General features: G+C 39.2%; 1 protein-coding gene and 1 non-coding gene across 10 annotated transcripts in view; one reads left to right on the top strand and one right to left on the bottom strand.

The window, feature by feature from the left end:
• ARNT (aryl hydrocarbon receptor nuclear translocator) overlaps window positions 1-21,138 on the top strand; it is a 64,626-nt gene extending 43,488 nt beyond the window's left edge. For 5 of the 9 annotated variants that reach the window (XM_027581010.1, XM_027581140.1, XM_027580853.1 and 2 more), the window contains exons 9-22: window positions 896-961; window positions 1,370-1,455; window positions 2,874-2,950; window positions 7,495-7,629; window positions 10,023-10,097; window positions 14,658-14,809; window positions 16,907-17,017; window positions 17,157-17,229; window positions 17,403-17,514; window positions 17,691-17,793; window positions 18,172-18,319; window positions 19,129-19,291; window positions 20,100-20,266; window positions 21,003-21,138. In XM_027581010.1, the coding sequence (XP_027436811.1) occupies window positions 896-961; window positions 1,370-1,455; window positions 2,874-2,950; window positions 7,495-7,629; window positions 10,023-10,097; window positions 14,658-14,809; window positions 16,907-17,017; window positions 17,157-17,229; window positions 17,403-17,514; window positions 17,691-17,793; window positions 18,172-18,319; window positions 19,129-19,291; window positions 20,100-20,266; window positions 21,003-21,092 (1,558 nt within the window). In that variant the 3' untranslated portion in view covers window positions 21,093-21,138. The remainder of the gene's footprint in view (window positions 1-895; window positions 962-1,369; window positions 1,456-2,873; window positions 2,951-7,494; window positions 7,630-10,022; window positions 10,098-14,657; window positions 14,810-16,906; window positions 17,018-17,156; window positions 17,230-17,402; window positions 17,515-17,690; window positions 17,794-18,171; window positions 18,320-19,128; window positions 19,292-20,099; window positions 20,267-21,002) is intronic. The other 4 variants (XM_027581394.1, XM_027580941.1, XR_003517657.1 and 1 more) reach the window with 3 other exon arrangements.
• Window positions 12,130-12,320, bottom strand: LOC113917786. The gene has a single exon (XR_003518359.1). It is a non-coding gene; the product is annotated as a U2 spliceosomal RNA (small nuclear RNA).
• Window positions 21,139-22,737: the final 1,599 nt, after the last annotated feature.

The raw sequence follows: 22,737 nt of genomic DNA, 5'->3' as shown, positions 1-22,737 counted from the left end.
GATACCTCTTGAAGTCACAAAATAAGTTCAGGTCATACAGTGGGAATTGCCTACATTGTACTGACAGGATGCTTATTAGAAATGGTGAGTAGGATATTAAGAAAGGTTTCCTGAGAGAGTTACAGAATTGAGTATTATATGGCTTACTGGTTTAGAGTAACTTCTGAACCTAGACTACTAGGTTTGACGCTTACTCTCTTCTGAGACCTTGAGCAGATTACATGACTATTTTGTGTTGTGATTTCATCTAATATTGGGAATTATATTAACTTCGTAAAGTTGTTATAAGCATGAGATAATAAATATGTGTAAAGATGCTTGGAATAGTGCGTGGCACATACTAAACTCTAGGTAAGTTTTATCCATTATTTTAAAGAAACGAGATAAGGTAGAGAGGGTGGGAGAGAATGTCCCAATATGTGGACACAGCCTATGTACATGGCAAGAGCAAGATAAGTAATAAAGAAATGTGGCAAATAGATTGGGTTGTGGTATAGAACCAGGGTCTGCAAACCACAACTCTTTATTTGTAAATAAAGCCTCATAGGAACATAGCCATGTGCATTTGTTTATGTATTGTCTATGGCTGTTTTCCTGCTCTGATGGCTAGTTGCAACAGATTGTATGATCCACAAAAGTTGAAATATTTAGCATCTGGTCCTTTACACAAAAAGTATACTGACCCCAACGTAGAGAATTTCTGCATTTGAAGAGTATGTGCAACATTTTGAACTTCAAATTCTGGGCAGTTCCAAGTTTTAGAAATATCAAACCTGACTTCTTTATCCTTCTGTGTCTAGTTGTGTCCAGAGCCCTTTTTTCTGGCTGTTAATGGATGGAAAGTTCTTTAATAGCACAGCTTAATTGCTTTTAATCTCTCCGTTCTTTGAAACAGGTGTGGTAATAGTTCGGTGGACCCAGTCTCCATGAATAGATTGAGCTTTGTGAGGAACAGATGCCGGTGAGATCCTAAACAATGAAAAACCAAAGGGATGGCCAATAACCTGTAAAGATCGTCACTTTTTCAGCTATCTTAATGTAGTACTTTCTTCAGCAGCCCTCACTTGTATCCTTCACTTCCCAGTTACCTTTTTTTGGCAATGTTTTCCTGAACTTTTACAGTTTCTTTTGCTCATCTTGTTTAAAGAAGTTGCCCTACCACTTTACCAACTTTCTTCCTGCTACAGTACCTTTCTGTTTCTTTACTTTGGCAAGGGTCAGAAATATGGTGGTCACTTTTGGGTGGGAGAGGTAAAAAAGTGGCCAGTTTTCTAAACATCCAAGAGCCTGAAGTTATGGGGACTAAGCCAGCATTGCCTTTTAAATGTTACTGGGTAGGGTTTTCTCCTCACACATGTACTTCTTCTAGGAATGGACTTGGCACTGTGAAGGATGGGGAACCTCACTTTGTGGTGGTCCACTGCACAGGCTACATCAAGGCCTGGCCCCCAGCAGGTAGGAAAGTTGGATTTCTCCCATGGTGCAACAGGTTTGTCACAGAGTCTGAGAAAGTTAGCTAACACTTATCATGTACCTGGTGTGTGAAATGTACGGTGGTATCAACTATAAGAAAATAGGAAAGAAAAAGCAGGCTCTTGCTCCTCCTTTATATTCCAGTTGGGGAGATGGGTTACTCAGACTTGAAAATGATTCAGTGGTGGCTGTGTCACAGAATGCAATTTTTAAAAACGTGCAGATTCATAATAATATATACTGAATACCTATTTTCTAAGTATTTGTGTGCAAAGAAACATTTGGCATTGAGTGCAGTTAATTTGGGAAAGCTTTTTAGTAGGAGCATGGCTTTGAGGAAGAAGGAAATGACTTAATTGTAGTAACTTGTAAGTGGGATATTCTCTTTAAAGGCTTTAAATCAAGATGTGAGCACATTAGCTTTACTAGAACTTGAAGTCAAACAAAATGTGAGAAGGATGGTTGGGGTGCAGGGATCAGCCTTTTAAACTGGTTTGTCAGAATTTCCAGATCTTAGCAACTTTATTACTTCCCTGCTGGATGGGTGTAATTGGGAAGTGGGATTATAGGGAGAGGGAAACTAAGAGAAAAGGGAGGCAAGGTGGTATATTTGGGGAAGAGATTAAACTTTGTATTCGGAAAAACCTGGGTTTGATTCTGGCATTGTTACTTACTAATGGTATAACTTAGAGTAAGACACTTGACCGTTATAAAAAGAACCCCTCAGTGTTCTCATCTATAATTTGGAGATAATATATCCCATGTAGAATTATTTTGAGGATTAGAGTTAATGTAAGAAAAGCACTTAGCCCAGTGCCTGGCATGTAGTATGCACTCAATAAATGGTAGTTAAGTGTAATTCAGAAAAATTCTAAGTGTAGTGACATTTGAGCTTTTTAGTTTATATATTGAATAAACCATACATATGCCATATATGGTCTTTTATATTTCTGTATTGCTCTCAGATAATATTTTTCTTGGTAAAAAGACGATATATATGCAAAGACTAGAGAGAAAATGCAGCCTTCCCTTTTCCACATAAAACATTGAAACTTTGGCTTCTCTCTTTCCAAAAGACATAAGTAACTAACTGTTGATGTTGGTTTAATTTCATTTTTGGTTGTTTGCTTATTTTAAAACCACAGGTTGGGCAAGACCTCTGTTCTCTGCCTGTGGTATAGTCATAGAATAAATGACTGTCTTCATATGTTTGGTTTGACCATCATAGTTTTATATATGGTAAATTCTGTGCAGTTGTTTATCTTTATTCTTATTCAGCACTCTGTTGTTTTAAAACTAGTCTCTTCGTACCTACATGTATTTTAAATCTTTTTTGATCTGAATTAAAGGTAATTGAGTTTGAGATCCTTCTTAAACCTTTTAACTTCACCTTCTTGAAGGTGTCTCCCTTCCAGATGATGATCCAGAGGCTGGCCAGGGGAGCAAATTTTGCCTAGTGGCCATTGGCAGACTGCAGGCAAGTATGAATTTTCCACATCTGTATTATCTGTTTTCTTTCCTTTTTCCTTTCTTTTTTTTAGTCTTCTTTGTATATTTACTTTTTTAAATTTAAATTCCAGTGTAGTTAACATATGGTGTCACATTGATTTATTAGCATATTAGTTATATGAGGTGTCCAGTATAGTGATTTAGCAATTCTTTTTTCTTTAAGAGAGGAAAAGAGGTGGGAGGATGGGCAGACAGAGAGGGAGAGAGAGAGTTTTAAGCAGGCTGTACACCCAGCACGGAACCCAATATGGGGCTTGATCTCGTGACCCTAGATGATGACCTGAGCTGAAATCAAGAGACGCTTAACCAACTGAGTCATCCAGGTGCCCATTGATTCAACATGGGTATACCTTACTCAGTGCTCATCATAAGTGTACTCTTGAGTGGGAGGATGAGTTAAATAGGTGATGGGTATTAAGGAGGGCACTTGTGATGAGCACTGGGTGTCAATAAATTCAACACCTGAAACTAATATTATACTGTATGTTAACTAACTGGAATTCAAATAAAAACTTGCAAAGGAAAAAAATGTACTTAATCCCCTTCGCCTATTTCACCTATCCTTAGACCCACCGCCCCTCTAGTAACTATCAGTTTGTTCTGTCTGGTTTTTGTGTTTGTCTTTTTTATCTTTGTTTGTTTTGTTTCTTGAAGTCCACATATATGTGAAATGGTATTTGTCTTTCTCTGACTGACTTCTTTCACTTAGAATTATACTCTCCAGATCCATCCATGTTGGAAATGGCAAGATTTCATTACTTCTTATGTTTCTTTCTTATATTTCTTAAATATTCTCTGAGTAATATTCCATGTGTATATATATATGTATATACACACATCTTTATCCATCTGTTGATGGACACTTGGGCTGCTTCCATAATTTGACTGTTGTAAATAATGCTGCAGTAAACATAGTGTATGTATCTTTTCAAATTAGCGTTTTTGTTTTTTTTTTCTGGTAAATACCCAGTAGTGGAATTACTGGATCATATGGTAGGTCTCTTTTTAATTTTTTGAGGAACTTCCATACTGTTTTTGCAATGGCGGCATCAGTTTGCATTCGGTTCCTTTTTCTCCACATCCTGGCCAACACTTGTTTCTTGTTTTTTTGTTTCTGTTTTTTTTTTTTTTTTTAAAGATTTTATTTATTTATTTGAGATCGTGAGCAAGAGAGAGAATGTGAGCAGGGGCAGAGGGAGAGGGAGAAGCAGACTCCCCTGCTGAGCAGGGAGCCTGATGTGGGGCTTGATCCCAGGACCCTGGGATCATGACCTGAGCCAAAGGCAGATGCTTAACTGACTGAGCCACCCAGGTGCCCCACCTTTCTATTTATTTTTTTGTGTACCTGTTACTGGTTTAATTTGTGGTTACCATTAGGTTTGTGTTATAACACTTTTTGCATATAGCAGTTCATATTAAGTTGATGGTTACTTATGTTTGAACTCATTCTTTATTCCTCTCCCCTCCAAGTTTTAGGTATATTGGTGTCATACTTTATACCCTTTTATTTTGTGAATACCTTGACTGATTTTTATAAACATGCTTAATTTTTCTGGTTTTGTGTTTCCTACTTTTCTTACTCCTACTTTTGGTCTTAAGAGTGCCCTGTAACATTTCTTAGAGGGCTGGTTTAGTGGTCATGAATTTCTGTAACTCTTGCTTGTCTGGTAAACTTTACCTGTCTTTCTGTTGTGAATAATAGCCTTGCTGGATAGAGCATGCTTGGCTGCCGGTTTTTGTCTTTTAGCACTTTGAATGTATCATGCTAGTCCCTCTGCCCTGCAAAGTTTCTTCTGAAAAATCTACTGATTACCTTATGGTTTTCCCTTGTATGTAACTATTTCTTTTTTCTTTCTGCTTTTAAAATTCTCTTTTTATCTCTACTTTTCACCAGTTTAATTACTGTATGTCTTGGTGTAGACCTCCCTAGGTTGATTTTGTTGGGGACTCTCTGTGCCTTCTGGATCTGGATTTCTATTTCCTTCTCCAGATTTGGGAAGTTGTCAGCTATCATTTATTCAAATAAATTTTCTGCCCCCCCTTTCCTCTCTGTTCTTCTGGGATCCCCATAATGTGAATGTTCTTATGGTTTCTGGTGTCACTGAGTTCCCTAAGTCTGTTTTCATTTTTGTATTTTTCCTTCTCTCCCTCACTCTCAAGCAGGCTTGATTGCTTCCCATTATTCTGTCCTCCAGCTTGCTGATCTGTTCTTCTGCTTCCTCCAGTCTACTATTCCATCTAGTGTATTTTTAATTTTAGTTAATGAGTTTTTCATCTCTGATTGGTTCTTTTATGTTTTCAGCTGTCTTGGTTAAGTGTCTCACTGAGGTGGACACAAGTCCACTGTACTTTAAAATCTCCATCGGTCATGTTACTTCTCTCTGTTTTGTTTAGGTCTCTTGCTTTGATTTTGTCCTGTTGTTTCATTTGGAACATATTCCTCTGTGTCATTTTGTCTCTTTGTTTCTTTGTATTAGGAAATTCAGGTACATCTGCTCTTGAGAATAGTGGCCTGCAGTGCAACGTCCCCTCTTCACCAGAATCTGGCACTTCAGGGTTGTCTCCTGTATGTGTTACGGGTGCCCTGCTGTTGTGGCTGAGCAGCTTTTGCCTTTAGTCCAGTCGTTTGCAATGGTTTTCTTTGTCTATTGTGGGCAATGTTTGGTCTTTGTATTGTTAGTGGGCCAGTCTTGGGCTACCATGGGCTTAAGTTGAGTCAGACCAGGCATTTTCCTGATATAGTAGCACTGAACTGTAGGAGAATGCAGGGGTGGGGTGCATGATGTTAGCAATGTTTGCAGGGGTCTGCTATGGAAGGAGACCTGGAGTTGCAGCCTGGCTGGAGGGGGTATGCTCACAGGTGTATGCATGGGTGGGCATTTACTTGCTCATGTCTGTACAGTTGGGAGAACTAGTTACCTGAAAGTAAAGAGAAAGTAGTTAGCAAGTAAAGTAGTGAGTGTTGGTATCACACGGGCTCCTGCAGGTGTCCATGTGTTTGTGCCAAGGGTGGGTGCTGGCAGGGGAGGGAAATGACACTAGCCAGCTCCTTCAGTACTGGAGAATTTTTCCAGTGATCCCTGCCCCTCTAGCACATGCTCTGAAATTAGTAAACAAATCTCCCTCCTATATACCCCAGGTGTTTTTCAGAGTGTTGCTTCTATGTTGTATCTCCATGGGGCTATTTGTTGTGCTCTCTCTTTAAGGGTGGGGACTTAGTTTCCTCTTCCCCTTCCAGCTTTCCCATGAGCCTGCTAATTTTTAGTGTTCCAGATTTTAATCCCTGCTATTGGTAAGAATTCTTGAAATTCGGCCCCTCTGGTTTCAAAGCCAAATGTTAATGGGATTTGTCTTCCCCATGGGGCTCCCTGGTGTGAGAGTCTGTTTTGCTCCCTTCTGTGTGCCCACGGAGTCCTTCCCTCCTGCGGACAGTCCACGGGTCCTTTTAGTGGATCCCTTTAGCTCCTGGCTGCGTCTCTACTCTTCCTACTCTCTTCAGTGTGGCCTTTTCTCTACATTTAGCTGGGGAGAGCTTATTCTGCCAGTCTTTGGGTCCTTTTCTGGATTATTTACACTGATGTGGCTGTTACCTAGTTGTATCTATGGGATGAGGTAAGCTTAGGGTCCTCCTACTCCACCATCTTCCTTGGAAGTCCCATATATCATCCCTTTTCAATGAGAAGAAATCTACTTCAGAACTTTTTCAGAATTTTTTTTTACTCTCTAAATATAAATGAATTCTGTGAAACTCCAGATTTTGGGAAGAACATGGCATTCATAGTTTGCTTCTCTCTTGGACAGCAGAAGCTGAAAAGGATGAGAGAGGGAGGGAGATCTTTCCCCCTTATCTTTCATACTGTGAACTTCACAGTACTGAATTTTCTATTTCTAACTAATTTCTTCTGCTTCTATACAGGAGAAGAGATATATATATATATTTTTAAGATTGTATTTATTTATTTGTCAGAGAGAGCACAAGTAGGGGGAGCGGCAGATAGAGGAAGAAGCAGGCTCTCTGCCAAGCAAGGAGCCTGATGCGGGGCTCAATCCTAGGACTCTAGGTTCATGACCTGAGCTGAAGGCAGATGCTTAACCGACTGAGCCACCCAGGCATCTCAGGAGAAGAGAGATCTTTTCATTTTATCATTACATGACTAGAAAAGTGGAATTATTTTTATTCTTCTCATAAAATTAGATAAGTTTTTTGGTTACTGGGGACTAATTTTCCAATCTCAATAAAGAACACAACCTAGCTAAATGAAAATAGATGAGTTTTGGGTTGAATGAATTTTTATCTTCACAAAATTGGTAAAGAGTACATGTATAGGAGTGGAACTAGCCCTTTTGCCCTCTCTGATTGTGATTGTCATTTTTTCCTTTCTGGATGAGATGTGGAAGCTCAGAAATTCCTAAAATTGGGAGCCTCATGCCTATGTATAGGACCATAAGGAGATGGGAAATGCCTCTGTAAAGAATGGTGTCATTTTATCTTGTTTTTCTCTTTACTTTCAGGTAACTAGTTCTCCCAACTGTACAGACATGAGTAATGTTTGTCAACCAACAGAGTTCATCTCTCGGCACAACATTGAGGGAATCTTCACTTTTGTGGATCACCGCTGTGTGGCTACTGTTGGCTACCAACCACAGGTGAAGAGCTGGAGCTGTTATGCTACTGATACTTAAGCCTGTTTTCCCTTGGCTTTGTTCAGATTATTCCAGAATAGCCAAAACATATCAGGCCCAGATCAGAAAAAGAGATGATCCTATTCCATCTGTAGTTAAATTTATTCTCAGGTTGCTACCGCTGTTATTTATCCAATCTAGAAAAATATGGCTGCTATTATGTGGGAGCAGCGGGCATAAATATGTATTTATTTTTTGTTATTGATATTAATACAGATAATGCAAAAGTGTTCATTTTAATTAGTTATAATGGCATGACCATCGTTAATTTTTGTAATCACTTAGGTTAGATACTTAGTAACCTACAAAATATGCAAGTTTGGCACTGGTTATTAGGATTTTATTGAGATCTCTCATTCAGCAGAGCAGGTAGCTATACCAAAGTTGAGAAATAAATCATTATACAAACCTTCAAAACTCTAGCCAGGAGAGACTTCAGACTATGGCTCTGTGAAGAAGTTGGCAAAAAGAGGTCTTGAAAAAGAACAAAGTTGGAGGATTTACACTACCTGATTCAACAGCTGTTATAAAGCTGTTGTCATCAAGGTAGTGTGATAGCAGTATAAGGATAGATATATAGGTCAATGGATCAGAATAGAGTCTCTTCACGTTTATGGTCAACTGATTTTCAACAAAGATGTCAAGACAGTTCAGTGGGGAAAAGATTCTTTCCAACAAATGGTGATGGAAAAGTTGGATATACCCCACACACAGAAGGACATAGACTCTTACCCCATACCATAGACCAGAGATCAACTCAAAAACATAAATGCACAAGAGCTAAAGTTATAGAACTTCTAGAAGAACATAGGAGATTATCTTTGTGATCTTGAGTTAGACAAAGATTTTTTCTGTAACATCAGAAGCATGGCTCACAAAAGAAAAAAACTCTTAAGTTGGATTTCATCAGAATTAAAATTACCCTCTTAACAGGACATCATTAAAGTGAAAAGACGATTCACAAACCGGGAGAAAATATTGCAAATCATATATTTGAAAAAGGATTGTATCCAGAATATACAAAAGAACTCTTGTAACTGATTAAGATAAACACAAAGTAAAAAAAAATGGGGGGGGGGGCACAAGATTTGAATAGACATTTCACCAAAGAAGAAACATGAATGGCATAAAAAAAGATGCTCATCATCATTAGTCAGTAGAAAAGTGCAAATTAAAACCACAATTAGATACCATTGTATGCCCACTAGAATGTGCACAGTGAGATACCACTATAGGTCCACTATAATCGAAAAGTGTTATAATAATGGGGAGAAATTGCAACTGTTATACTTTGTTGGCAGACCTATAAGATGGTATAGCCACTTTGGAAAACCATTTTGGAAAAATGGAAAAATAGTTTTGTAAGAAGTTAAATGTATACTTAACCCTACAACCTAGCAGTTCCACTTCTAAGCATTTACTCAAGAAAAATGAAACCTGTGTTCACATAAAGATTTATGTATGTGTTCATAGTTGTATTATTCACAGTAACCCCAAAGTGGAAAAACTGGAAATGTCCATTGACTAGTCAATGGATACACAGCTGTGAAATATCCATGTTAGAATACTGCTGAGTAATAAAAAGGAATATACTACTGATATGTGCAATGACACAGATGAGCTCCAAAAATCTTAAGTTACATGTAAGAAGTCAGACCCAGTAGACCACATTTTATATGATTCCATTTGTATGACATTTCTAGAAAGACAGCACTAAAGCAGAGAGCAGGTCACTGATTGGCTAGGAGGTTGGGAGCAGGTGTTGACTACAAACAGGTAAAAGGGAACTTTGGGAGCAGGGGACATGTTGTGAAACTGGATTTGTGGTAATAACGGTGGTTGCACAACTGAATAAATATGTAAGAGGCCATCAAATTGTAGATTTAGAGTGAGTGAATTATATGTGTACATTAGACCTCAAATCTATAAAAATGCAGCTAAAAGGGGTGCCTGGGTGGCTCAGTCGTTAAGCATCTGCCTTCGGCTCAGGTGATGATCCCAGGGTCCTGGGATCAAGCCCTGCATTGGGCTCCCTGCTCCTCGGGAAGCCTGCTTCTCCCTCTCCCACTCCCCCTGCTTGTATTCCCTCTCTCGCTGTGTCTCTGTCAAATAAATAAACAAAATCTTTAAAAAAAAAAATGCAGCTAAAATAAATATATAATGTTCTGAAAGACAAAAATGTTTTAGAGGCCATTTGCTTAGCAGGTTCCATATTCTTTTGTTTTTTTTTTTTTTCCCTCCACACTTACTATAGCCTTTGGCTAAAGACACGGAAATAAAATTCAAGTCATTTGCTGATAGGCCAGGAAAGTTAGATCATAGAAGTGTCCATCTTACTCTTCTTTTTTCACTTTTAGGAACTCTTAGGAAAGAATATTGTAGAATTCTGTCATCCTGAAGACCAGCAGCTTCTAAGAGATAGCTTCCAACAGGTAACTTTTTCCCCTGGTTTGGATCTGAATAATATTTTTATCTAATATTTGTTATCATAGTAATTCCTCAAACATTTATTGACCACTGATTAAGTACTGTGACAGGCATCATAATCTTATGTTCTTTAGTACAAAACCTGTACTTTTAAGGAACAGAAAAGGACCAGTATTTTGAAACTATGGATAATGTCCGAGGTATTTTGGCTTTGGCTACTCACTGTCCTGTATCCAGCTAGCTGTATCCAAGAGACTCTTTAAAGTACTTAAAATATTCTAGGCCTCACTGAACTGTGGGTGGTGGTAGAAGTATTCATTTCACGGTTCTTTTATAGATCAGTAAGAGTTAACTCTTCACGAATAAGATTTTTTATTTGTCACCATTAAATGTCTGAATTTTAAACAGATTCTTGGACTGGTAGCTCATATTCATCGGCTCGTTCAACTTTAGTACCAGTCTTATCCCCAGTGGCTTTTACAGAACTGATACCTTCACTGTGAAGCTCCATGAGCTTTTTCAGTTCAAACTTGGGCTTCTTCAGCATTTTTACTTTTGTTACAAAGACATCATGGAGTGGACAGATTGGCAAGCTTTTTCTGTGTCTTTTCTGATGCTGTCTGGAATCAACTTATTGACCACTTCTTTCAAGTCATTTGTCTGCACCTCTCAGGTCATGATTTCCATTATCATTTTCCAAATTTGGCAGAACTGTTGGTACTAAGCATAGGTCTTCTGAATCTGATCGTTGCGTTTTTTAGTAAAACCAGCACAAAATAGGGGCGCCTGGGTGGCTCATTTGATTAAGCGTCTGATTGATTTCAGATCAGGTCATGATCTCAGGGTTGTGAGATCGAGGCCCGGGTTGGGCTCCTCGCTCAGCCGGGAGTCAGCTTGAGATTCTCTCTCTCCCTCTGCCCCTCCCCAATCTGTGTACACACACACACACAGTCTCTCTCAAATAAATAAATCTTTTAATAAAATTCTGTTAAAACCAACACAAAATAGACAAAGCAAATAACCATTGGTAGTCTTAACATCAACATGAGATTCAAAAAAAAACAACCATGAGCTTCAATCGTGGTTTGCCATTTTTTGACCATGGAGCAGATTTTGTCGTGGGTAAGATCCATGCCATGGAAATTAGGCATTTTTGTCCTGAACATCCTCAGTAATTAGCTTGAATTTTCTTTTCTTTTTTTAAAGATTTTATTTATTTATCTGACAGAGATACAGCGAGAGAGGGAACACAAGCAGGGGAGGGGGAGTGAGGGAGGGAGAAGCAGGCTTCCTGCTGAGCAGGGAGCCCGACGTGGGGCTCGATCCCAGGACCCTGGGATCATGACCCAAGCCGAAGGCGGACGCTTAACCGACTAAGCCACCCAGGCACCCCTAGCTTGAATTTTCTAAGTGCAACTTCATCATTTTGCAGATCAGTATGGCTCACTTCAAAAACACGACCCTGAGGCTGTCAGATGTGATTTTGGTTCATTGAGTTCTCATGACTAGTGTTCTTCCAAAAATTTCTTATATTGAACATAGCTGGTGCCTTCACATCGTACCTGTTTTTCTTAGAAAATGGATCAACCACTTTCTTCTTGGCTTCCTTTTTGGTGCCTTTTGTTAGGTGCTTGTTCTTGCCATCCTCCATGGCACTGCTCAGGAAGCCAAAAAGCAAGAGTTCACTTATTTGTAAGCTCTTTTTTTTTTTTTTTTTTTAAATCTTCCTAAGAAACTCAAAAATTAGTCAGCTTAAGTACAAGAAAGCAAACTTTGGAGAGGAAATCACTGAAGACAGAAATGAAAAGAAAGGAAATATGAACAAAAACCATTTCCACCATTGGCATAATCATGCTTCCACTCATGCTCCTCGTACAGTGTAAGAAGACTATGGTACATAGATATATACTTCGCCCTCCAGGAGGCTGACACAAGCCGCCTGCTCTCAGAGGCAGAAACATTCCAGCGCACATAATCCCACATGATACTTTGCCCCTGTAACTCAAGCTAACTTTAGGCACCTAAGTATTCCCCCTGAGGGAGTGCACCGTTCCTGGAGATACTCTAATACCAGGTTGATGCATGGAGTGGACGGAACAATCTCCCGTTCCATCTCCCTGCTCCAAAAATCCATTTAATATATTGCCCTTGGATAGAGGACATGTCAGATATTAAACTGATATGAACAGATACTACACTTGATCTTAGCCAAAAGGCCGAGAATAAACTGACTGTTATTTTCAGGCACCAAATTCTGAAAATACCTGGTGAATTTAATTTCAGTACAGGTTTGGCTTTAGGAAGGAGTTCTTTATATTAGACTGATTTCCCTCTTTGAGCCTCAGTAGTGTTCTTACACAATAGGTATAATAACAGTACTTAAATTCACAGGGTTATTGGGAAGATTAAGATAATGCATTTAAAGCACAAAGCCTAATTTCTAGAGGAAATCAGATGATGGCAGTAAAATGTCTCTGTCTCCTGAGTCCTCAGCATTACCAGTTCCGTGCACTCAGCACTCAGCTGCAGCTCACAGAAGAATCACATTTTGTATATGTGTAGGCTCAGAAAAACCATTCAGAAAAACTATTCTGACTTCTGTTGAATCCTTTCAGAACTAAGAACATGAAACTTCAGCAGTGGGAGGAGATATTGTACAGTGTATTTTTAATTCTTGAAATTCCTAATTCTGACCACTTTTGGCCACAGAGTATCATTTCATCACTTCTGGAAAATGTTTATTCCAATACAGCTTTAATGACTCCTGTATACTCTACATAATCTCAAGGTTATTATTTTGACGTTAGTTGCTGCTGTGGTTCTAGGGTACTTAGGTAAAGGTGCTTTTTAATGTGCAGTCTCCAGCTGCTTACTTAGCTGCTGATTTCCTGATTTTGATATTTCTTAAGTCTAGTTGGATTTATATTTCTTTTTCAGTAATAAATTTAGTTATTTCCAACAAAGCCTGTTTTCCTTTTTTTTCTTCTCTGTTTTGGTTACTGCAGTGGTGTGTTTCACACTTGACTTGTGAAAAGTGTATGTGTGTGTGTTTATAAATGTGTGTGTATGTATATATAAAATGTACCATTTTATTATTGCTAAGTGAAGTATGTCCCATTTTCTGCTGTAATTATTTCTCAGTCAGCTTTAATGTCAGCAGTTATTTCCACACAGTTATTTCCACACTTAAACACAAATGTTACTACTTTTTCTTAAAAAAAAAAAAAATATATATATATATATATATATATATATATAAAGTGTAGGTATTTTGAAGCACTGGGCTTATACTTCATTGGAGTAGATATAAATATATACCTCAGTAAGCAGGTTTCAAATCCAGTACTTATTTATGTACAAATTTAATTATATTCATTCTGTATATTACACAGTGAGCACATGTTAGAATTAAAGGCTGTTTAGTATTGTTTAAATGCCTGTTCATATCTCATTTCTTTTTTATCATGTTAAATAAATGTTGATTTTTTTTTTTTAAGATTTTATTTATTTATTTGACAGAGCGAGAGAGCACAAGCAGGGGGAACAGTAGAGGGAGAGGGAGAAGCAGGCTCCCCCCCAAGCAGGGAGCCTGATGCGGGGCTCGATCCCAGGACCCTGGGATCATGACCTGAGCTGAAGGCAGATGCTTAACCATCTGAGCCACCCAGGCACCCCAGATTTGATGTTCTTTAAAAAATAAAGAAAAGCACATAGCCCAGTGCTTGACATATCGTAACTACAAAATAAATGTTAGCTTCTAATCTTATTTTTTTATTGTTAGGGAGGGAGGGTCAAAAGATTTTCTATTTCATAAAACTAGGAACTAAAATCTAAAATCACTTCTTTTCTTAATTTTTTTTTTTTAAGATTTTATTTATTTATTTGACAGAGAGAGACACAGTGAGAGAGGGAACATAAGCAGGGGGAGTGTGAGAGGGAGAAGCAGGCTTCCTGAGGAGCAGGGACCCCAATGCAGGGCTCGATCCCAGGACCCTGGGATCATGACCTGAGCCGAAGGCAGATGCTTAATGACTGAGCCACCCAGGTGCCCCTAAAATTACTTTATTTAAAAAAAAACAAAAACAAAACAAGACTAAAGCCAACTTAGTTTTATTTATGGAAACCTCCAAGGGTGCTGCGAAAACAAATTCTCAGGTTTGGGGGGAAAACCTAGGATAGAGGAGCAATATGTAAGCTATTTCAGTATCAAACTACAAATTTCTGTGATAGACTTATAAAGCTAGATCCACATATCTTTAAGGGATTTTCCAAGAGAAGTGGGGAAATAGTCTTTATTTTCCTGGAAAAAATTGTTACTTCTGTTTAACTTTGACTAGAGTGGTCAGTTAGCTGCTTGGGACTCTAGGAAGAAAAATAAATATACCTCCTCATTATTTAGCACTTAGCTTTCACTCCGTGTGTTGTTTCATCAGTAACATTGAAAGAGACTGGTACTTCAAGGACAGTAACACACCAATCTTACCTTTGTAGAAATGGGAAATTAAAAAAAAAATTCTAAAGAAAATTTTTTATGGATTTCACTGAAAGCATGAAAACTTTTTCAGGTGGTGAAGTTAAAAGGCCAGGTGCTGTCTGTCATGTTCCGGTTCCGGTCTAAGAACCGAGAATGGCTCTGGATGAGAACCAGCTCCTTTACTTTCCAGAACCCTTACTCAGATGAAATTGAGTACATCATCTGTACCAACACCAATGTGAAGTATGTACCATAAAGGCCTTTTACAATGTTGGGATTTCTCGTGGGCCAAGTCTGCTTAGCCTTATCAAGCTGTTTCCTCTTCTACTAAACACCATTGGTTTGAAGTTCCTCATCTTCCAACTTACTATAGGATGTAGACTAGTTCATCCAGGTAGAATAAGATTTTTAACAAACAGTACTTTAGAGAGTAAGTTCTGAGATGTGAAGGGTTTGTATTTTAATTTTATGCTTCAATGCTTTCTAGAAAGGATATTGTTTTATATACCAGTTTATTGCTGTGTTCTGGTAGGATTTTCCTGTAGAGCAGGTGTCTGCAAACTCTTTTTGTAAAAGGCCAGATAGTAATTATCTTAGCTTTGTGGGGCATATGGTCTCTATTGAATTACCCAACTCTGCTATTGTAGCATGAAAAGAGTCCTAGACAAATGAAATGAACAAAGATGGCTGTGTTCCAACAAACTTTTATTTACAAGAACAGGCAGTGGACTGGATTTGGCCCATGGACCATAGTTTACTTTAGAGCATAGTTTCTGTTCCTTGATTCCTTTCTGTTTGAGCTTTTCTTTCTCAACTTGGTGAAAACCAGTTTTATTGCAATAGATTGCACATACTATGAAGTACACCCTTTTAAAGTGTACAGTTTTTTTTAGTATGTCACAGAGTTGTACAACCTAATCTCAGTACATCCTTATTTCCCCTAAAAGGAATTCTGTACTCATTAACAGTCATCCTCCCCATTCCCCAAGCCCTCTATGACAACTAATCTATTCTCTGTCTCTATAAATTTGCCTATTCTAGACATTTCATATGAATGGAATCATAACAATACATGATTCCTTGTTACCTCTTTTGCTTAGTATAATGTTTTAAGGGTCATCTGTGGTTGTAGCATTTATCTGTACTTAATTCTTTTTATTGCCAAATAATATTCCTTTGTATGGGGATACATTTTATTTATTCATTAGTTGATGGACATTGGGTTATTTCTACTTTCTGACTAGAGCGCAGCTATGAACATTTATATACTAGTTTTTATGTAGATACGTTTTTATTCTATTGGGTATATACCTAGGAGTGGAATTGCTGGGTCACATGGTAACTCTGTGTTTAATCTTTTGAGGAACTGCCACACTGTTTTCCAAAGCTTCAGTACCCTTTTACACTTCCATCAGCAATGTAATGAGGGTTCCAGTTTCTCCACATTCTTACTATCTTTTCTATTATACCCATCCCAGTGGATGTCAGTTGACAGGTTACTTCTTTTTCATTTACTCTATCTATATAGAATTGGCCCTGAGCCTAGCTCTTGAAGATCTGCTTAGAATTGATTATCAAGTATAAATAATACCTGGTGACAACACTGAGTCTGTGTCCTCCTTATTTTAGGGCTTTTAAAATTTAATTCTTTTCTAATTAGTATAGCAGAGTGGATTGAGTTAGAAATTGTATTTACTTAGGACTTAGGTAAATGGTCATGGTCACTGTAGTTTTCTGGGGTTTCTTTTTGTTTTTGCATCTTTATATTACAGAATAACCACTGTTTTGTTTTTCCATTTTGTTTACATTTTGAATTTTTAAGTACTTTTAAGAACTTGTTTTTGGAAATAATGGTGTTCCCCATTTTTACATACTGTTTTCCCCACCACAGTTTATTTTAATTCTTACATTTTTTTAAAGAAACATTTTTTTTACAGAAAATTTGGAAAGTATGGAAAACTATAAAGAGAAGGAAAAAAATTTTCACTACCCAAAAAGAGTCTTTGTTAATGTTTGTATATGTACTGTCAGTTTTTTTACTTACGCTTTTAAAAAACACAATATATGGATACACACATATATACCAATTGGGTATGGAATACCTGAAAGGAGTTAGAACCCAAACAGGATAAACCCTTGTGCCACAGGACATAGTTTTTGTTTGTACCTTGTCACCCATGGTATGAAATACCTGCTGAATTTGAAGTCATATGTTACTTAAAGGATTAGACTTCAAAAGGGAATTTATTAGTTACTGCCTTACCTACAAGTGAGTATATACAGTTTTATGTATAGTGTTACATCCTTTCTTCCCCCTCTGTCTGCTCTCCATTTTCTCAGGAACTCCAGCCAGGAGCCAAGGCCTACACTGTCCAACACAATCCAGAGACCACAGCTAGGTCCCACAGCTAATTTACCCCTGGAGATGGGCTCAGGGCAGTTGGCATCCAGGTGAGAAATGGTAGAAGAATCATAAATGATCAGTGGCCCAGGGAGTGGGCATCTCTAATCCCATTTGTTTGTTTATTTTAAGCCCTTTCCCCACATTAAAAAAAAAATCTTTCTCTCCTCACTGGCCTTTAACATATAGGCAACAGCAACAGCAAACAGAACTGGATGTGGTATCAGCAAGAGATGGACTGGCTGGCTACAATCATTCCCAGGTAAGTGTGTTGTCTTCTTTGAAGAAGACTGTGATCATTTCCTTAAGAAATGTCCTCCAGTGCCAGTTAGAGTGTATGTGTATCTTTATGTGAATGTTAGGGTTATTGAATGTCATGTTAAATCTTTCATGGTTATTTTTATCACTGTAAAATGAGTAAACGTTTCTGTTCAGCCTGTGACAACCGCAGGGCCAGAACACAGCAAGCCCCTCGAGAAGACAGATGGTTTATTTGCCCAGGATAGAGATCCAAGATTTTCAGAAATCTACTCCAACATCAATGCGGGTATGTTTCTTCCTCACTCTCCTTTTAAATTCTCATTCAGATCACTTACTGATGTGCCTGCTGCTGCCCGACATCTTTCCACTTAATCATAATACCTCATGAGTAAATAGGAACTTGCTGAACTAATGTACTACAGCCCCTTGACTGGCCCTCCCCCCACTCCTTTTGGTCCACAGATCAGAGTAAAGGCATCTCCTCCAGCACTGTCCCTGCCACCCAACAGCTATTCTCACAGGGCAACACATTCCCTCCTACCCCCCGGCCGGCAGAGAATTTCAGGTGAGCCCCTTATGTATGTGCTGCTTTACAGGGCAACTGAGGCATTCAGTTGCTGAATCCAAGTTTTATTCTTCCCTAGCTTTCTCTGGTTATTTCAGACAAAGCAGTAGAATTTGTAGGGTTTAAGATGAGGGAAGCTGCTTTTCTTCCTCCTCTTTCTTTGCACCTGTCCTGTTGCTATGTTATAGGTTCCATCTCTGTCCTGATTGGTGTGTGACTGTCAGTTTTTCTCATCTTTCCAGATTTTGTTATCAAGTTTTCCTTAACCCCAGGGAAGTCAAGGGGACCTAGTAATAGCACTAGATTGTCCCGTGATTCCTAGATTTTGAAATGGTAAACCCATCCTTTTAATGTTTTACACTATTTGTTCACTCCTAGAAATAGTGGTCTGGCCCCTCCTGTAACCATTGTCCAGCCATCAGCTTCTGCAGGGCAGATGTTGGCCCAGATTTCCCGCCACTCCAATCCCCCCCAGGGAGCAGCCCCAACTTGGACCCCTAGCACCCGTCCAGGCTTCTCTGCCCAGGTAAAGCTTCTTCTTTGTCTGTCCCCTGTGTACTAGCTTTTCCTTGGTTGGTTGGGCTTTTTTCCATATGTAAAATTACTGTCCTCTATCTTAGATACCTTCTCCCCAACGCCCCCCCCCCCACCTTACAGTTTTTCTCTTTGTTGGGAGTAGCTAGATAATTAAAAACATAGATAGTCCCCAAATCTCAGAATCTCTGGTTTTCATATACTTTTATTCAGAATTGCTCACACAGAACATGTTAAACTGGTTTGATTTACAGATTTGTTTTGGAGTCAATTCTGAGTTTCCATTTTGTACTAGAAAGCATAGGAATAAAGGAGAAAATTAACTATGATTTACACACAGTGATGTCTATTTATTAAAAAAAGTGTTTAAAAGCCTTATATAATATGTAATATATATATGATAAGCTTAAAGCTAATATTCTTTCATATATTAACATATGCTTATATTACACAGTAATGTCTTCAGTAAAAAAGCCCAAAGCAAAAAGCATACTCCAAAATTGTTATATGTAGTATGATCTCAATTGCATAAGAAATGTATAGGAAAATAAAAACTGGAAAAATTCTCACAACTCTCAGTGTATAGTTTATTAATCCCATAGTTCTTTGCTGTTTGCACATTGCCATACCTGTCTAAAAGTAGTGTCAAAGGAGACTGCCATTAATTAGAAGAAAGAGTAAGAAATAAATGATGAGCTTAGCTCAGAAGAATCCAGTGATTGATTGAGGGTTGACTCATAGGAATGGCTTGTGCAATAATGTTAATGTTCCATTTGTTCTCTATCCCTTTCTCTCTTTCAGCAGGTGGCTACTCAGGCTACAGCCAAGACTCGTTCTTCCCAGTTTGGTGTGGGCAACTTTCAGACTCCGTCCTCCTTCAGCCCCATGTCCCTTCCTGGTGCTTCTACTGCATCACCTGGTGCTGCTGCCTACCCTAATCTCACCAATCGTGGATCCAACTTTGGTAAGTTTCAGATGAGAAAGGAGGGTAAACAGGAAAATGACACCACTAAAGAGAAAGGATTTGGTAGTTAAAACAGTTTGTTTGTGTCCTGGGTGCAGTGACAGTCCATTTGGAATTTAAAATGTACCCACATGAGGAAGACTTTAGAACATATTAAAAAACTACATAAGGTGGGGCACCTGGGTGGCTCAGTCGGTTGAGTGTCTGCCTTCAGCTCAGGTCATGATCCCGGGATCCTGGGATCGAGTCCCGCATCGGGCTCCCTGCTCCATGGGAGGCCTGCTTCTCCCTGTCCCACTCCCCCTGCTTGTGTTCCCTCTCTCGCTGTGTCTCTCTCTGTCAAATAAATAAAAAATAAAATCTTAAGGGCGCCTGGGTGGCTCAGTTGGTTAAGTGACTGCCTTCGGCTCAGGTCATGATCCTGGAGTCCCAGGATCGAGTCCCGCATCGGGCTCCCTGCTGCTCGGCGGGGAGTCTGCTTCTCCCTCTGACCCTCCCCCTTCTCATGTCCTCTCTCTCTTTCTCATTCTCGCTCTCTCAAATAAATAAGATCTTAAAAAAATAAATAAATAAAATAAAATCTTAAAAAAAAAACACATAAGGTATTATATATTAAATAATAAGCAAATTTAATCTACATGATCAAAGGACTCTTTGGAAAGGCTACCCAGAGAAGAATTAATTTGGGGCTTTTGAAAAAGAAGAGGCATTGATTAACAGAAGAGCAGAAAGTATTTAAGTGCTAGTTTTTCCTCACGAGGGGAGTTAGTGGCTTAAGGTTGGTTGTTCATCCTTGCTATATTTCTAGCTCCTGAGACTGGACAGACTACAGGACAATTCCAGACACGGACAGCAGAGGGTGTAGGTGTCTGGCCACAGTGGCAGGGCCAGCAGCCTCATCATCGGTCGAGTTCTAATGAACAACATGTTCAACAGCCATCAGCACAGCAACCTGGCCAGCCTGAGGTCTTCCAGGTGAGAGGGTGAAAAGACTTCAGAAAATCAGAACCTGGAGGAGAAAGGGTCAGGGAGCAGAGACAGAAGGAAGTATGCATATGGACTGAGGTGTTTGGGAGTTCGTGGGAGAAGCCAGAGTGGGGACGTGTAGGGATAGATGTCGTTAACTGGAACTTATGTGTGATGCACAGCCTTTAACCAGACCATTGTTAGTGATGTGAAGCACCATGTGAAGATGTTAAAGGAAGTCATTCTAGCCCATTTAAGGAGAGCCACATCCCCACTGCACAGTAGCTTGGGTATAAACATACTGATTGTAGCTATAAAGGCCCATTTGCCTAAGTCCTGACGGGACTGCAAGAGCACATGGAGTAATCTTAGGACAAAAGAAGAGCTCATTTAAAACACAGGTTGAAAGAAGGCAAAACAGGTTTTGGTGGAAAATGAATAGGGTAAGAGGTACTGCATATGTGTTCATAGGGGTTATATGAAATGTGGCGAGCAGATTTTTCTCCTTTTGAAAATATGGAAGACTAGAAAAGAGGAAAAATGTGGAACTGTAGGAGGAAGCCAGAGAAGGGACTAGGAACCAAAATTGTTATGTAAAGGAATCCAAGAGTTCCTGGGAGTAGGGAAGGCTCAGGGAGCTCAGCCCCACAGGAACTCTGTGGGGCTAGGGGTGATGTTGGGAAGAAGCTCGGTAAATGTGAGGGACTAAGGTTTGTGACCAGACTTGCTCTGTTTCTCTTATCAGGAGATGCTGTCCATGCTGGGAGACCAGAGCAACAGCTACAACAACGAAGAATTCCCTGACCTAACTATGTTTCCCTCCTTTTCAGAATAGAACTATTGGGGTGAGGATAAGGGGTGGGGGAGAAAAATCACTGTTTGTTTTTAAAAAGCAAATCTTTTCTGTAAAGAGAATAAAAGTCCCTCTCCCTTCCCTTCCCTCACCCCTAATGTGTACCCCCTTCCCCTTTGGGCCTTTCCTTGCCCTTCTGCTTCTGAGATAACATTTGTAGAAGAAATGGGGCAAATCCTGAAGGCTTTGGGGATCCTTTGAAAACTGAGGCTGGGTGAAGTTAATGCCTTTCCTTATGTCTCCTGACCAGAGATTTGTGCAGAAATGATTGTGCTAGGGTCAAGAGGCAGGTTGGAGAACCTGGCATCCACTATTTGCCTTGGATACTGTGGCTTGTTTTTGGAAAGAAATTCTGAATAAGGTGGGGGAAAGGAGAAATGTCTTCATATTTGAGGATCACGAAACATGGTAGGTATATGTAGGGCTTCAGGAAGTGAGTGTAGGCTCTTTCTGCTGCCTGGTGAGTGAGGAAGTGAGAGAGGAAGAGGGAGAAAGAGTGTGTGTGTGCACACCCATATATGTGCACACGTGTGTTTCTATGTTTGTTTTTTTTCTCCCTATTAGGGAGTTATGCAAAATTTGTCCCAGATTTTATCTTTGTTTTTCTGTGTATTCTTCAAAGAGTCCTAAGGAGTTAAATCTTCTAGGTATTTTCCACTTAGTATTGCAGCCAAAGAGTATTTAAATAAATGTCTTTGCTGCACTTACATCAGTGCCCAGCCAGTATGCAACTGTAAGCACATATATAAAGTCTTCTGTTGATACGGTTGGTCTCTCTCTCATCGAACATATTTAGTGGTAAAGCTGGGTCGTTCCTGCTTTTGGTGCTCTCACCTTATATGGAAGATCTGTAAACATTATAGGTGTTTAGGGTGGGAAGATAAACCCCTTTCAAAAGCCCCATACTTGGCCGTACTTGCTGCATTTTTCTGTCAGAATCACATATGATGTGTGTTCTGTAGAGGTTATTTCTGCATGGAAACTCAACTTCTTGGATTAGCAGTCCCAGTGAAATCTTCACTGCTGGAGTTCAAACCAAATACCAAGCCTTTTTGCAAAGTAGCCTCTTTCATACCATGCTCAATTCAGTCTGGCTAGAAACTGAGACTTAGGTCTTTTCTGGACCTATAGTTCTTCCTTTTACTCCCTCCAGGCTTAAGATTGGATTTTGCTTTCTGATGCAAGAGTATAAATCCATGTGATAGATGGGGCCTGGACTCCCATTGTGACAGGGTCACTGAGTTAACTATAGCCATATAAAATGCAGATAGCGGTTACTCCTCTCACTCTCTACCTTCCTCAGGTAACAGTCGTATGTATCAGCCTTTTTTTTTTTTTTTTTTTGATTGGCTCAGGCCAGTATCTTAAGTGCAAGACTGAATTAAATAAGGAGAAGACATATTAAACATAGCCATAGGAGACTGAGGAGCACAGTGGCCTTAGAGAGGCTGAGAGAGCATCATTACTGGGTTTCTCTCCCTTTTGTCTCCAAAACAGGTAGTTTTGGTGTTGAAAACCTCTGGTGCCAGGTAGTGGAGTTGAAAAGGAGACAGTTTATTTTTTTATTCTATGTGCACACATACCGTATACATATATATTTATATCACAATTTGAGAAACCAAAAAGT

This window comes from Zalophus californianus, chromosome 4 (assembly GCF_009762305.2).
Source record: "Zalophus californianus isolate mZalCal1 chromosome 4, mZalCal1.pri.v2, whole genome shotgun sequence".
Taxonomy (NCBI): Eukaryota; Metazoa; Chordata; class Mammalia; order Carnivora; family Otariidae; genus Zalophus; species Zalophus californianus.
This window is presented reverse-complemented; position numbering and strand designations above follow the sequence as displayed.